The sequence below is a fragment of the Cervus canadensis genome, chromosome 31 (assembly GCF_019320065.1).
Source record: "Cervus canadensis isolate Bull #8, Minnesota chromosome 31, ASM1932006v1, whole genome shotgun sequence".
Lineage (NCBI taxonomy): Eukaryota > Metazoa > Chordata > Mammalia > Artiodactyla > Cervidae > Cervus > Cervus canadensis.
This window is the reverse complement of record NC_057416.1, coordinates 32955528-32968088: the sequence shown is the minus strand read 5'-3', so window position 1 is coordinate 32968088 and position 12561 is coordinate 32955528. Positions and strand designations below refer to the sequence as shown.

General features: G+C 41.4%; 1 protein-coding gene and 1 long non-coding RNA gene across 6 annotated transcripts in view; one reads left to right on the top strand and one right to left on the bottom strand.

Moving 5' to 3' along the window:
- The window catches only part of IDO2 (indoleamine 2,3-dioxygenase 2), a 65145-nt gene that overhangs the window by 11577 nt on the left and 41007 nt on the right, over window positions 1–12561 (bottom strand). For all 5 annotated transcript variants that reach the window (XM_043454584.1, XM_043454586.1, XM_043454585.1 and 2 more), the window contains one exon: window positions 442–493. In XM_043454584.1, coding sequence (XP_043310519.1) covers window positions 442–493 — 52 coding nt within the window. The remainder of the gene's footprint in view (window positions 1–441; window positions 494–12561) is intronic.
- LOC122432569 overlaps window positions 6824–12561 on the top strand; it is a 34242-nt gene continuing 28504 nt past the window's right edge. Inside the window, exon 1 of the long non-coding RNA XR_006266879.1 lies at window positions 6824–7283. This is a non-coding gene — a long non-coding RNA (uncharacterized LOC122432569). The remainder of the gene's footprint in view (window positions 7284–12561) is intronic.

The window sequence follows — 12561 nt, the reverse complement described above, 5'->3', positions numbered from 1 at the left end:
ATGAAAAACCTGTCATGGGGTAGCTATTCCAGGAATGTTAGAAGAAAGCTTTTCAGCTAAGGCCTTTGCCTTCACCAGCTTGGATAATGGGGGGGGGGGGGGGGGGGGGGGGCGGTGGGAAAAGGGATATAAATAGTCGAGCTTTGTGGGTGGCACATTGAGCTTTTTCTCCCTCCTTCCTCCAGGTGGTTTTCTAAGAAAGGTGAATACAAATCGAATCTAAAGGGATGGCCTCAAGACAATCACTCTAAATAGTCACCTTTCAGTGTCATTTGTCCCGCAGATGGCACCCCATTGCTTTGACCCAAGAGTGGATCCCCGGGTGATTCTTTTGTTACTTGGTGTCTCTTTCTCTGGCAAGTTTCTGCCTGTTTCTCCCCCTCATAAGTCTGGGAAAGGCTACAGATGTCTCAAGCCAGAGAGGAGCTGAACTGTACTTACCCAGAGAGGAAGATCCGGATGACTGCATAAAATATGTCTGGATCTACGTAATCTAGAGAAGCAATCAAAATGTGAACTTTACTACAGGCAACGAAAGCAATATGTTCCATGTGCTTGGGCTCCGAAGCCCTCCCGGGCCCCTCCCCTATCTGATCTGCAGAGAAATCTGGAAGAAGCCCCGCAGCAGGAGCGGGAGGAATGTCCCCTTCTGTCGCCCCCTCGCTGGTGCTTCCGGGAGTGTTAAACAGCTGCACAACTGGCCTTTTCCATCTGTGGTTCTTCCGTGTTCTGAACAACAACCAAAAAGGGAGGTCAAGCCCATCTTTAAAAAATTTAGTGTCATATTTTTAAAGAGACATGATATTTGAGAGAACATGGGAAGCAGAAAGGAGAAAAGCAGAGAGGATCTGCCCTCTGACCCCTCCGTGTCCGGACAGAGCGTGGAGGGTGTTCCACCCAGGCTCTGCCGCACCTGGCCAGACACAGGCTCGCCGACCTATATTCCCTAGTCTGTGCAGTTTGCTCTGAACCTAAGTCAGGGAGTGGGGCTCACTGATTTAACTAGTTCATTAACTGGTATGCAAGGAAGCACATCCTCACATTGGTACTGAGCTCCTTCGGGTTTCTTTTTTATCCACTTTATTTTTATGTGGACCATTTTTAAAGTCTGTGCGGATTGCTGCAATATTGCTTCTGGTTTATGCGTTGGTTTTTTTTGTTTTTTGTTTGGCCGAGAGAGATGTATGAGATCTTAGCTCCCTAACCAGGGCACCTGCACCCGCTGCACTGGAAAGCAAAGTCTTAACCACTAGACCGCCAGGGAAGTCCGCTTTGTCCATCCTCTTTCGACCCTTACTTTCTCTTCTTCATGCTTGTGACCCTCTGGGATCTGACTTGTTTCTTTCTCTGTTTCTGTTATCCAGATTCCTGTCTATGTTTCTTTGTTTCTGAGCAAAAAGAAAAAAAAAAAAAAAACCAGAAACTTTTTTTTTTATGAAACCCAAATAATGACATCAGTTTGGGTCATCTGTATATCAATGACATCTGTATATCATCAATTTACCTTTTCCATTGTCACACCTGGTCTCTGGTCCTCTATCTCCATTTTCTCTGAAGCCCCTTGGGCCCAGGTAACTCATGTCTTGCATCAGCCTCGGGGCTTCCCAGGGCCTCGGAGGGCTGCCACAGCCCCCCTGCTCATCTGCAGCAAGGTTCCACATGCTGGACTCTTCTCTGGGCCCTATTTCTGGGTCTTCTCCATTTGGTGCTCTGTTCCCACAGATCCTCTGAGTACTATGCACAATTATTTGCTGAAGCAATAATGACTGGAGGTAGTTTAATGTGTTACCCATCTTATCATATTTAAGGAGGGAAAGTCAAATGAGTATTTCAATAACCTGAGATGATTTGTTTTTCTGTTTCTGACTATGCCCCGCAGCTTGTAAAATCTTAGTTCCCAGACCAGGGATGGAACGTATGTCCTCTGCTGTGAAAACACAGAGTCCTAGCCACTGGATCATTAGGTAAATCCAAATGTGAGATAATTTTAATATTAAAATTTTCAATAGATATAAATAGTCCCTTCATGATTAAAACAAACAAACAAAAAAATAGCTAATTTGGAATAGGTGGAAAGTCCTCCTTAAACTGATGAAAGGAATCCACAGAAAGCCTTCAGGACATACTATACTTAATAGTGAGATATTAAAAATGTCTTTTAAAATGGGAGACAAAACCAAGTACGGTACTTCCATTCAACACTATGTTAGGCAACACCTCGCCTGGAGAATAAGAACAAAAATTAAAATAAAGAAAGGTTATGAGGATGGTAAATGAAATAACAAAACAATGTTATTCTCAAATAATGTGATTTCTACATAGAAAACCCAGATAGTCAACAAATCATTATTGGAATTAATGAGTGGTTATCAAAGTGCTAGGTTCAAGCTTTATATTAAATATCAATTTCATCTGAAGCCAGGAACAAAGAGAGATCCAACGATACTATCAGTTCAGTTTAGTTAAGTTGCTCAGCCATGTCTGACTCTTTGCAACCCCATGAACCACAGCATGCCAGGCCTCACTGTTCATCACCAACTCCCAGAGTTCACCCAAGCCCATGTCCATTGAGTTGGTGATGCCATCCAAACATCTCATCCTCTGTCATCCCCTTCTCCTCCTGCCCTCAATCTTTCCCAGCATCAGGGTCTTTTCAAATGAGTCAGCTCTTCGCATCAGATGGCCAAAGTACTGGAGTTTCAGCTTCAACATCAGTCCTTCCAATGAACACCCAGGACTGATCTCCTTTAGGATGGACTGGTTGGATCTCCTTGCAGTCCAAGGGACTCTCAAGAGTCTTCTCCAACACCACAGTTCATAAGCATCAATTCTTCTGTGCTCAGCTTTCTTTATAGTCCAACTCTCACATACATACATGACCACTGGAAAAACCATAGCCTTGACTAGATGGACATTTGTATACAAAGAAATGTCTCTGCTTTTTAATATGCTGTCTAGGTTGGTCATAACTTTCCTTCCAAGGAGTAAGTGTCTTTTAATTCCATGGCTGCAATCACCATCTGCAGTGATTTTGGAGCCCAGAAAAATAAAGTCTGTCACTGTTTCCACTGTTTCCCCATCTATTTCCCATGAAGTGATGGGACCGGATGCCATGATCTTACTTTCCTGAAAGTTGAGCTTTAAGCCCACTTTTTCACTCTCCTCTTTCACTTTCATCAAGAGGTTCTTTAGTTCTTATTCACTTTCTGCCATAAAGGTGGTGTCATCTGCATATGTGAGGTTATCCATATTTCTCCTGGCAATCTTGATTCCAGCTTGTCCTTCTTCCAGCCCAGCATTTCTCATGATGTACTCTGCATATAAGTTAAATAAGCAGGGTGACAATATACAGCCTTGATGTACTCCTTTTCCTAATTGGAACCAGTCTGTTGTTCCATGTCCAGTTCTAACTGTTGCTTCCTGACCTGCATACAGGTTTCTCAAGAGGCAGGTCAGGTTGGTCTGGTATTCCCATCTCCTTCAGAATTTTCCACAGTTCATTGTGATCTACACAGTCAAAGGCTTTGGCATAGTCAATGAAGCAGAAATAGATGTTTTTCTGGAACTCTTGCTTTTCTGATGATCCAGCAGATATTGGCAATGATCTCTGGTTCCTCTGCCTTTTCTAAATCCAGCTTAAACATCTGAAAGTTCCCAGTTCATGTATTGCTGAAGCCTGGCTTGGAGAATTTTGAGCTTTACTTTACTAGTGTATGAGATGAGTGCAATTGTGTGGTAGTTTGAGCATTTTTTGGCATTGCCTTTCTTTGGGATTGGGATGAAAACTGACCTTTTCCAGTCTTGTGGCCACTGCTGAGTTTTCCAAATTTGCTGGCATATTGAGTGCCGCACTTTCACAGCATCATCTAGGATTTGAAATAGCTCAACTGGAATTCCATCACCTCCACTAGCTTTGCTCGTAGTGATGAAGTGATGATTCCGAAGGCCCACTTGACTTCACATTCCAGGATGTCTGGCTCTAGGTGAGTGTGAGTGATAACACCATTGTGATTATCTGGGTCGTGAAGATCTTTCTAGTACAGTTCTTCTGTGTATTTTTGCCACCTCTTCTTAATATCTTCTGCTGTGTTAGTCCCTACCATTTCTGTCCTTTATTGAGCCCATCTTTCCATGAAATGTTTCCTTGGTATCTCTAATTTTCTTGAAGAGAACTCTAGTCTTTCCCATTCTATTGTTTTCCTCTATTTCTTTGCATTGATCCCTGAGGAGGGTTTTCTTCTCTCTCCTTGCTATTGTTTGGAACTCTGCATTCAAATGGGTATATCTTTCCTTTTCTCCTTTGCTTTTTGCTTCTCTTCTTTTCACAGCTATTTATAAGGTCTCCTCAGACAGCCATTTTGTTTTTTTGCATGTCTTTTTCTTGGGGATGGTCTTGATTCCTGTTTCCTGTACAGTGTCATGAACCTCCATCCATAGTTGATCAGGCACTCTGTCTATTACATTTAGTCACTTAAATCTATTTCTCACTTCCACTGTATAGTCATAAAGGATTTGATCTAGGTCATACCTGAATGGTCTAGTGGTTTTCCCCACTTTCTTCAATTTAAGTCTTAATTTGACAATAAGGAGCTCATGATCTGAGCCACAGTCAGCTCCTTGTCTTTGCTGAGTGTATAGAGCTTCTCCATCTTTGGCTGCAAAAAATATAATCAATCTGATTTTGGTGTTGGCCATCTGGTGATGTCCATGTGTAGCATCTTCTCTTGTGTTGTTGGAAGAGGGTGTTTACTATGACCAGTGCATTCTCTAGGCAGAACTCTATTATCCTTTGTCCTGCTTCATTCCATACTCCAAGGCCAAATTTGCCTGTTACTCCACGTGTTTCTTGACTTCCTACTTTTGCATTCCAGTCCCCTACAATGAAAAGGACATCTTTTTTGGGTGTTAGTTCTAGAAGGTCTTATAGGTCTTCATAGAACCACTGAACTTCAGTTTCTTCCCTGTTACTGGTTGGGACATAGACTTGGATTACCATGATATTGAATGGTTTGCCTTGGAAATGAATAGAGATCATTCTGTCTTTTTTGAGACTGCATCCAAGTACTGCATTTCGGACTCTTTTGTTGACTATGATGGCTACTCCATTTCTTCTAAGGGACTCCTGCCCACAGTAGTAGATATAATGGACTATATTATACCTAATTCAAAGATAATATTCACTAGAAACAAAAACATAGAGTAACCATAAGGTAGAAGATATCTAAATCTCTTATATTGTGAAAGAAATCAAAGAAGTTTAAGAAATGTCTTTGTTGATGGGAAATAAAACTCTAGAAGTTTTTAAAGAAAATTTTTCTAAAGAAAAATCTAGAAGAAGAAATGTATCTGAAGAAGAGTTCTCTGGGTAAATTTTAGGCCCTGTGACAATAGAGGAATACCCAGCAATGTAAAGATATGATTTGGGGAGCATGTTAATGCAGGGGTCCCCAACCGCTGAGCCACAGGTGCAGATCGGTACACTGTTGGGAACCGGGCTCCATAGTAGGAGGTAAGTGGCAGGTGATCCAGTGAAGCTTCACCTGTATTTATGGCCATTCCTCATTGCTAGCATCTCCCCGGCCTGTGTAAAAATTGTCTTCCATGAACCAGTTCCTTAATACCAAAATGGTTGGGACTGCTGACATCATGTCTTCAGTCTCCATCTCTCCACTTGCCCTGATCAGAAGGACCAGAGAGAACATCAAAACCATGTCATTTTTCTCCAAATTATAGAATATAGATTTAATGCAATTTGAGCAAAGTTCTTAACAGATTTTTTTTTAAAATTGGAATCTGACAAGCTGATTCTACAATTATATGAAAGGCAAAGTGTCAAAGGTAAGACAAGCATCCCTGGAGAAGAAGAGCAAAGGTGTGTGTGGGGGGCAGTTCTTTACCTGATAATGAGAAATACTGTGAAGCTACAGTTCTCTTATGACAGATGGTTTTGATATGGGGAAAGACAAAGAAACAATGAAATAGAATAGGGAGCCTGGAAAGAGATCCACTTGTTTAAGAAAATCTGGTGTAAGACGATGCTAATATTGCAGATTAGTGATGATTCACAGAAGGGAAATTGAATGTATTTCCTATGTCATGCTCTATAGAGATAATCATTAAATGTGTATTAAGGGCTGAAGGGTGAAAGATAAACAATTTCAGAAGAAAACATAGAAAAATATATTTATGACCTCTGATTATGAATTTATATCTTACATAAGACTTCCTAAAAATAGACTGCTGTAAAGAAAGGGCAAATACTCTGGCTATATTTAAATGAAGAATGTTGGCTTTCAAAAGGCAGAATAAGACAATCCAAGGCATTTGCAACACATAACTAACAACAATCACCCTCCAGGGTGTACCAAAAAGCTGACTAAAAGCAATGAGTTAAAGATAAAAGACACTTCCAAAATTAAGGAAAGCCATGCATTTCACAAAACAGGGACATGCTCAGTAAACACAAGAACATGGGCTTCTCCACTCCTCCGTCCCAGATACACAGAGAGTTAACTCATTACAAATCAGGGAAATGCAAGAGTGATGCCATCCTCATGGCTGAATAAGAGTTTTCTTCTCTTCCCCACAAAGAACATTGATTTAGACAGTCACCCATGGATAAGATGGGCTTCCCAGGTGGCTCGGTGGGTAAAGGATCCCACTGCAATGCAGGAGACCCAGATTGGATCCCTGGGTGAGAAAGATTCCCTGGAGAAGGAAATGGCAACCCACTCCAGCATCCTTACCTGGAGAATCCCATGGACAGAAGAGCCTGGCAGGCTACAGTCCATGGGGCTGCAGAGTGTCAGACACAACTGAGCCACTGAGGGAACACACGCATAGAGGGAACCTAGAGAAGAATATCAGCTCCAGACCTGTCTTTGGGAGATCAAAAGAAGGCAGGCACAATGCTTAAAGGAATTCTGCCACAAGAGGGAGCAAGAAGACTGGAGCAGGTGTATCCATAGCCAGTGTGGAAAAGCCTTAGAATCCCTACCAAGGCTGATGGATGGTATTTCTCTCTAAACCAGATAGAGAGCATCTATTAACACGGGACTGGTGAGGGATGAAAGCCATGTAAGTAGTCTTACTTCTGGATCATATGTGTGTACATTTGCACTAGGAAGGGCAGTTCCTGAAAGCCAGTGACATTATCCTACAGGGAGCACAGAAGCTCCAAGGACACAGCTGAGTTAAGCCTCCCCCGTGTCCTTCCCTCTGTCTTCCTAGGAGAGCAGAGAATGACCCTTGGACGGCAGCTTCTGCTTGATGGCCAAGCTCAGGTATGTTTAGTGAATGGGGGTCATGTCTTTCAAAGCTTTCCTTGTTGTTCTGAAAAACACAAACCATTTTGGTTGAGTATCTTGTTCTTTTGCATTTAAGTGAATCTGAAGAGAAATGCAATGTCTGTCCTTGATTAGTTCACGCTCATTTCATGAAAATTTTATCCTATTTTTGTTTTTCTTGGAAAACCAAAGGAAACTTGCTATTTCTATGTTTCAGAGGTAGAATATTTGAGTTTTATACTGAGAAGTGGCCTTTAAACAAAACAAAATTCAGCAAATCCTTGCTTTGGGTCAGTACTAAAAGCCACAGACCCAGAATCACAGCAGCATTTTCACATGACATTATTAATGCTCATGCTGGTCCCATGCAGGTCAGTAAGGGGCTTCCCAGGTGGCACTAGTGGTAAGGAACTCGCCTGCCAATGCAGGACACATAGGCATAAGAGACAGACCCAAGAGTCGTGGGTTCAATCCCAGGGTCAGGAAGATCCCCTGGAGGAGGACATGGTAATTCACTCCAGTATTTTAGCCTGGAGAATCCCATGGACAGAGGAGCCTGGCAGGCTACAGTCCAGAGGGTTGCAGAGAGTCAGACATGACTGAAACAACTTAGAAAAGAAAGCACCTGTTACCAACATCCAAAACAAAGCCCTATAGATGTATAACTGAACTATCCATCCGAACTGTATCTTTTTCGTGTGTGTGTAATTCCCACAGGGATCGAACTCACATCTCCTGCATTGGCAGGTGGAATCTTTATCATTGAACCACCTGGGAAGCCTGATGGATACATTCAGTTTTAAATTTTCTACTAGAGATATTTCAAAAGGTAAAAAAAAAAAAGGAAAAATTAATAACATACCATGTTTTAGTTAACTCCAAATATCCAAAATATTATCATTTCAAATGTGTCCAACACAAAATTATTAATGAGGGTTCTAAAAATAATTATTTGAAATTCTGTGTACATTCTTATAGACTTAAATTTTATTTTATACTTAGAGTGTATTTTAATTTGGATGCTGAATTTTCAACAATTAAGTGAAAGTGAATCTTTCTAACATTAAAGTTGTGTCTAACAGAAAAGTAATTATACTGATTCAGTTTTTTTTTTTTTTTAAATTTCAATTGCAATGAATTAAAATTAAATGCAGCTAAAACTTTAACTCCTCAGTTGCACCGGCCATGTAGCAAGTGTTCAGCGGCCATGGGTGGCTAGAGGCTGCCATATTGGACTGTGCTTGGAGAGAAACTGAAGAGTTTTCAGAACTAAAGTGACACAACCTGATTTGCACTCCTAAACATCAATTCAGGCTGTGTATAGAGTGTGGATTAGACTGGAAAAAAGCAGTTGAGAGAGAGGATGCAGAAGGCTACTGTAGGAGTCCTGGCAAGAGATGATGACAGCCAGGTGCAGAGGAAGTGATGGAGAAACACAAGGGAAGGAAGAGACACAAACAGTACTCCCAAAAGAGACTTCCCTTTGTGATAACAGAATGGTGTTTTACTTGGACCTATCCTTCCACTGAAAACAAACAAACAGGAAAAGCTGGATAAATGTGAAAGCATCCTAAAGACAATTAAAGAGCCAAAAAACCAGCAAGGAGTCACTAAGCAAAAATGCAAAGAAAGGAGAAACTCAGGGATGCAGAAAACCGAACTGGAGAGACACTTTTCCCTCAAAGCATCTGTCAATTCAGGTTCACCCGGGCTCTGCTTTAGCGGCTATGGTAGGAGCCCTGGGTCCAGCCTTGGTGAGAAATTTTACTCCACACTCTCCTCATCTTATCCAGGGAGACCCAGATGCTGTACCCTCAAATTCTGTATGAGTCAGGCCCTCAATTCACTCCTGCTTGCCACAGGAGAAAGCATTAGAGCTAACTTTTGCACCAAGCAAAACAGGACTTAAAAAAAAGAAAACTCTGTTCCTGAGAAGCTGGGACCATAGTTTTTGCATATTTTTAGCCCAGGTTCAGCTGACAGATTGACACATGGGTCTTTACTTGCTCAAATTGATCTAAGATGATGATCCAGAATTTTAGTTTTCCCAAGAGCCAGAAAGAACCAAATACAAATATTTCTCTATCCTAGTCCCAAAAGCCTGCCTACAAATGATATTTCAAGAACAACATTACAAAGTAGAAAAACAAAACAGGTCACGCATAGAAAAAAAAAAGACATGACAACCACTGTGAGAACAAAGAAAGGAAACAGAAACAAGTGCCAAACATTAAACTTATCATACTTACCACACCTATCGATTATAAAGAACCACACTCACCCACATTTAAGCAAGCTTGAAAGCATTTATAGGAAACAGAAAATTACAAAAAGAAAAGAGAGTTGAAAAGAATAACAGCTTCTGGAAATGAAAAATCAAACAACCTATTCAGGGTGTGTGTTTAGTAGTAGGTCAGAAGCAGTTTGAAAAGTAAAGAATCTAATTAGATGGGAAGAAGTAGTCCAAAATGCAGCCCAGAGAAAGAAAGAAATGGAAAACAGCAGCAAGATTTTTAGGAAAATGGAAGACAAAGAGGAATGGTCTAACACCTGGAATTAAAGTTCCAGCAGGAAGTAGATGTAGAGAATAGACTTGTGGACACAGGGATGGAATGGAACAATGGAGGAAGTAACATCAACAGAGATACTCTATCAGGTGTAAGATGGCTGACAGGAAGTTACTGTGTAACACAGGAAGCCCAGTCTGGTGCTCTGTGAGGACCTGAAGAGATGAGATGGGTGGTGGGGGACGTTAGGGAGGGAGGGAGGGGATGTATGTATTAATATAATTGTAGGTGATTTGCATTGTTGTAGGGCAGAAACAACACAACATTTAAAAATTGTTTAGATATATTAAAAAAAAAAAAAAGAAAAAGAAAAGTTCCAGTAGGAGGCAGAAAGGGAGTGAGGTGGGAGTTTGTGAGGGTTTCATGGCTGAGGATTTTCTAGGGTAATGAATTCTATCAAGTACAGAAGCATAATATTGTGAAGGGGTAATAAACTGAACAACACAGAAAATAGGCAGACTAAAGAAGACAAGTAGACAGGGAGAAGGGCTTCTTCCCTGGTGGCTCAGTGGAAAAGAATCTGCCTGCCAAGCAGAAGACAAGGGGTTAAATCCCTGGGTCAGGAAGATCCCCTGAGGAGGAAATGGCAACCCACTCCAGTACTCTTGCAAGGAGAATTCCATGGACAGAGGAGCCTGGCGGACTGCAGTCTGCGGGATCGCAAAAAAGAGTTGGATGTGACTGAGTGACTAAACGACAAGACAGGGAAGAAGACAGGAGACAGACTTCTCAGAGGCAACAAAGGGAACTACTACTGATGTACTCAACACCGAAGAATATTTAAATGAAAAAAAAAATGAAATTAAGTCGCTCAGTCGTGTCCAACTGTTTGCGACCCCATGGACTGCAGCCTACCAGGCTCTTCTGTCCATGGGATTTTCCAGGCAAGAACACTGGGGTGGGTTGCCATTTCCTTTAGCAAAAATGCAAGATATAAATAAGCATAAAAATAATAAAACATAAATAAATGGAAAAATAAGGCAATTTTTAGATGAACTTGCCAGCAACAGAGACTCTCACTAGAGCAAATCTTATAGGCAAAAAAATAAATGTATACAAAGGAGTGAAGAGCAAGGGTTATAAATATACAGTCCAGTGTTTAAGGCTCTGCACTTCCAATGCAGAGGCCTCGGATTGAGTCCCTGGTCGGGGAACTGAGATTCCACATGCATTGCAGCCAAAAAAATTTTTTTTCTTTTAATTTAAAATGTATATATAAGCAAATCTGAGTGACCTTTCACTATATAAAACAGTAATGATCACTGTAGATTTTTAGATATCTTCAATGTATGATGTGCAATGCATATTTCTGCTTACAGCCTTAAGAAATCTTCTGTGAAGATTTGTAAAACTCTTCAGTATCCTGTGTATATATGTGTGTGCTTGCCTTAAGATGTGCTGCACTCACAGGATGAAATTATATTTAAGGGAAGAGATGATGGCTCAGATAATTTGGGTTTACTCAGATTACTGTGTGTCACTAGTCCATGAGCGAAAACAACTTTAGAGACATGAACTTGGTCCCTTGGTCATATAATTGTATGCTCTTTGAAGAGAAGATTTCCAGTGTTAATTCTCTTCCACCTGGATTTAGACAAAGTAAGTTCACAAGTTGACGACCTAGAGGACTAGGATGGGCGGGGAGAGGGAGGCTCAAGAGACAGAGGATATATATACATGGCTGTTGTTGCGGCTTTCCCAGGTGGCACTAGTGGTAAAGAAAAAGTAAAAGAACATGTGATATCAGTGATAGTGAAAATCGCTCAGGGTCTGACTCTTTGCCAGCCCATGCACTATACAGTCCATGGAATTCTCCAGGCCAGAGTACTGGAGTGGGTAGCCATTCCCTTCTCTAGGGGATCTTCCCAACCCAGGGATTGAACCCAGGTCTCCTGCATTGCAGATGGATTCTTTACCAACTGAGCTATCAGGGAAGCCCAAGTGGTAAAGAACCCACCTGCTAATGCAAGAGACATAAGAGACACTGGTTCAATCCCTGGGTTGGGAAGATCCCCTGGAGGAGGGCATGGCAACCCACTCCAGTATTTTGCCTGGAGAATCCTATGGACAGTGGAACCTGGTGGGCTACAGTCCATAGGGTTGCACAGAGTCAGACACGACTGAAGCGACTTAGCATGCACACACACTGTTGTTGTTAGCTGTTAAGTCGTGCCTGACTCTTCTGCAACCCCATGGACTGTAGCTGTGGGATTAGCCAGGCAAGAATACTGGAGTGGGCTACCATTTCCTCCTCCAGGGAATCTTTCTGACCCAGGGTTTGAACCCACATCTCCTGCATTGCAGATGGATTCTCTACAGCTAAGCCAGCGGGGAAGCCCATATCTATATATAAATAATTATGAATGATTGGTGGTGTTGTACAGCAGAGACCAACATAACACACTCTAAAGCAATTATCCTCTAATTTAAAAATTAAGAAAAATTTTAAAGTATAAAAACTTAAAAAATAAATTCAGAAGTTAAGAAGGAAAATATCTTAGACAGAACTAAATGAAGTAATCAGAAGTAATCAGTAATGTGAAGGGCATTCACACGTACCAAACTGTCAGAGGCAAACATTTTGACCCCCTCATCACTAATCAAAGAACAATCCCTACATCTACTAAGGTGTGGACTAAAAAAAAATGTACAACTAGAGAGTTGTGAGTTAAGTTTTATTTGGGGCAAAGTGAGGAATGCAGCTGGGG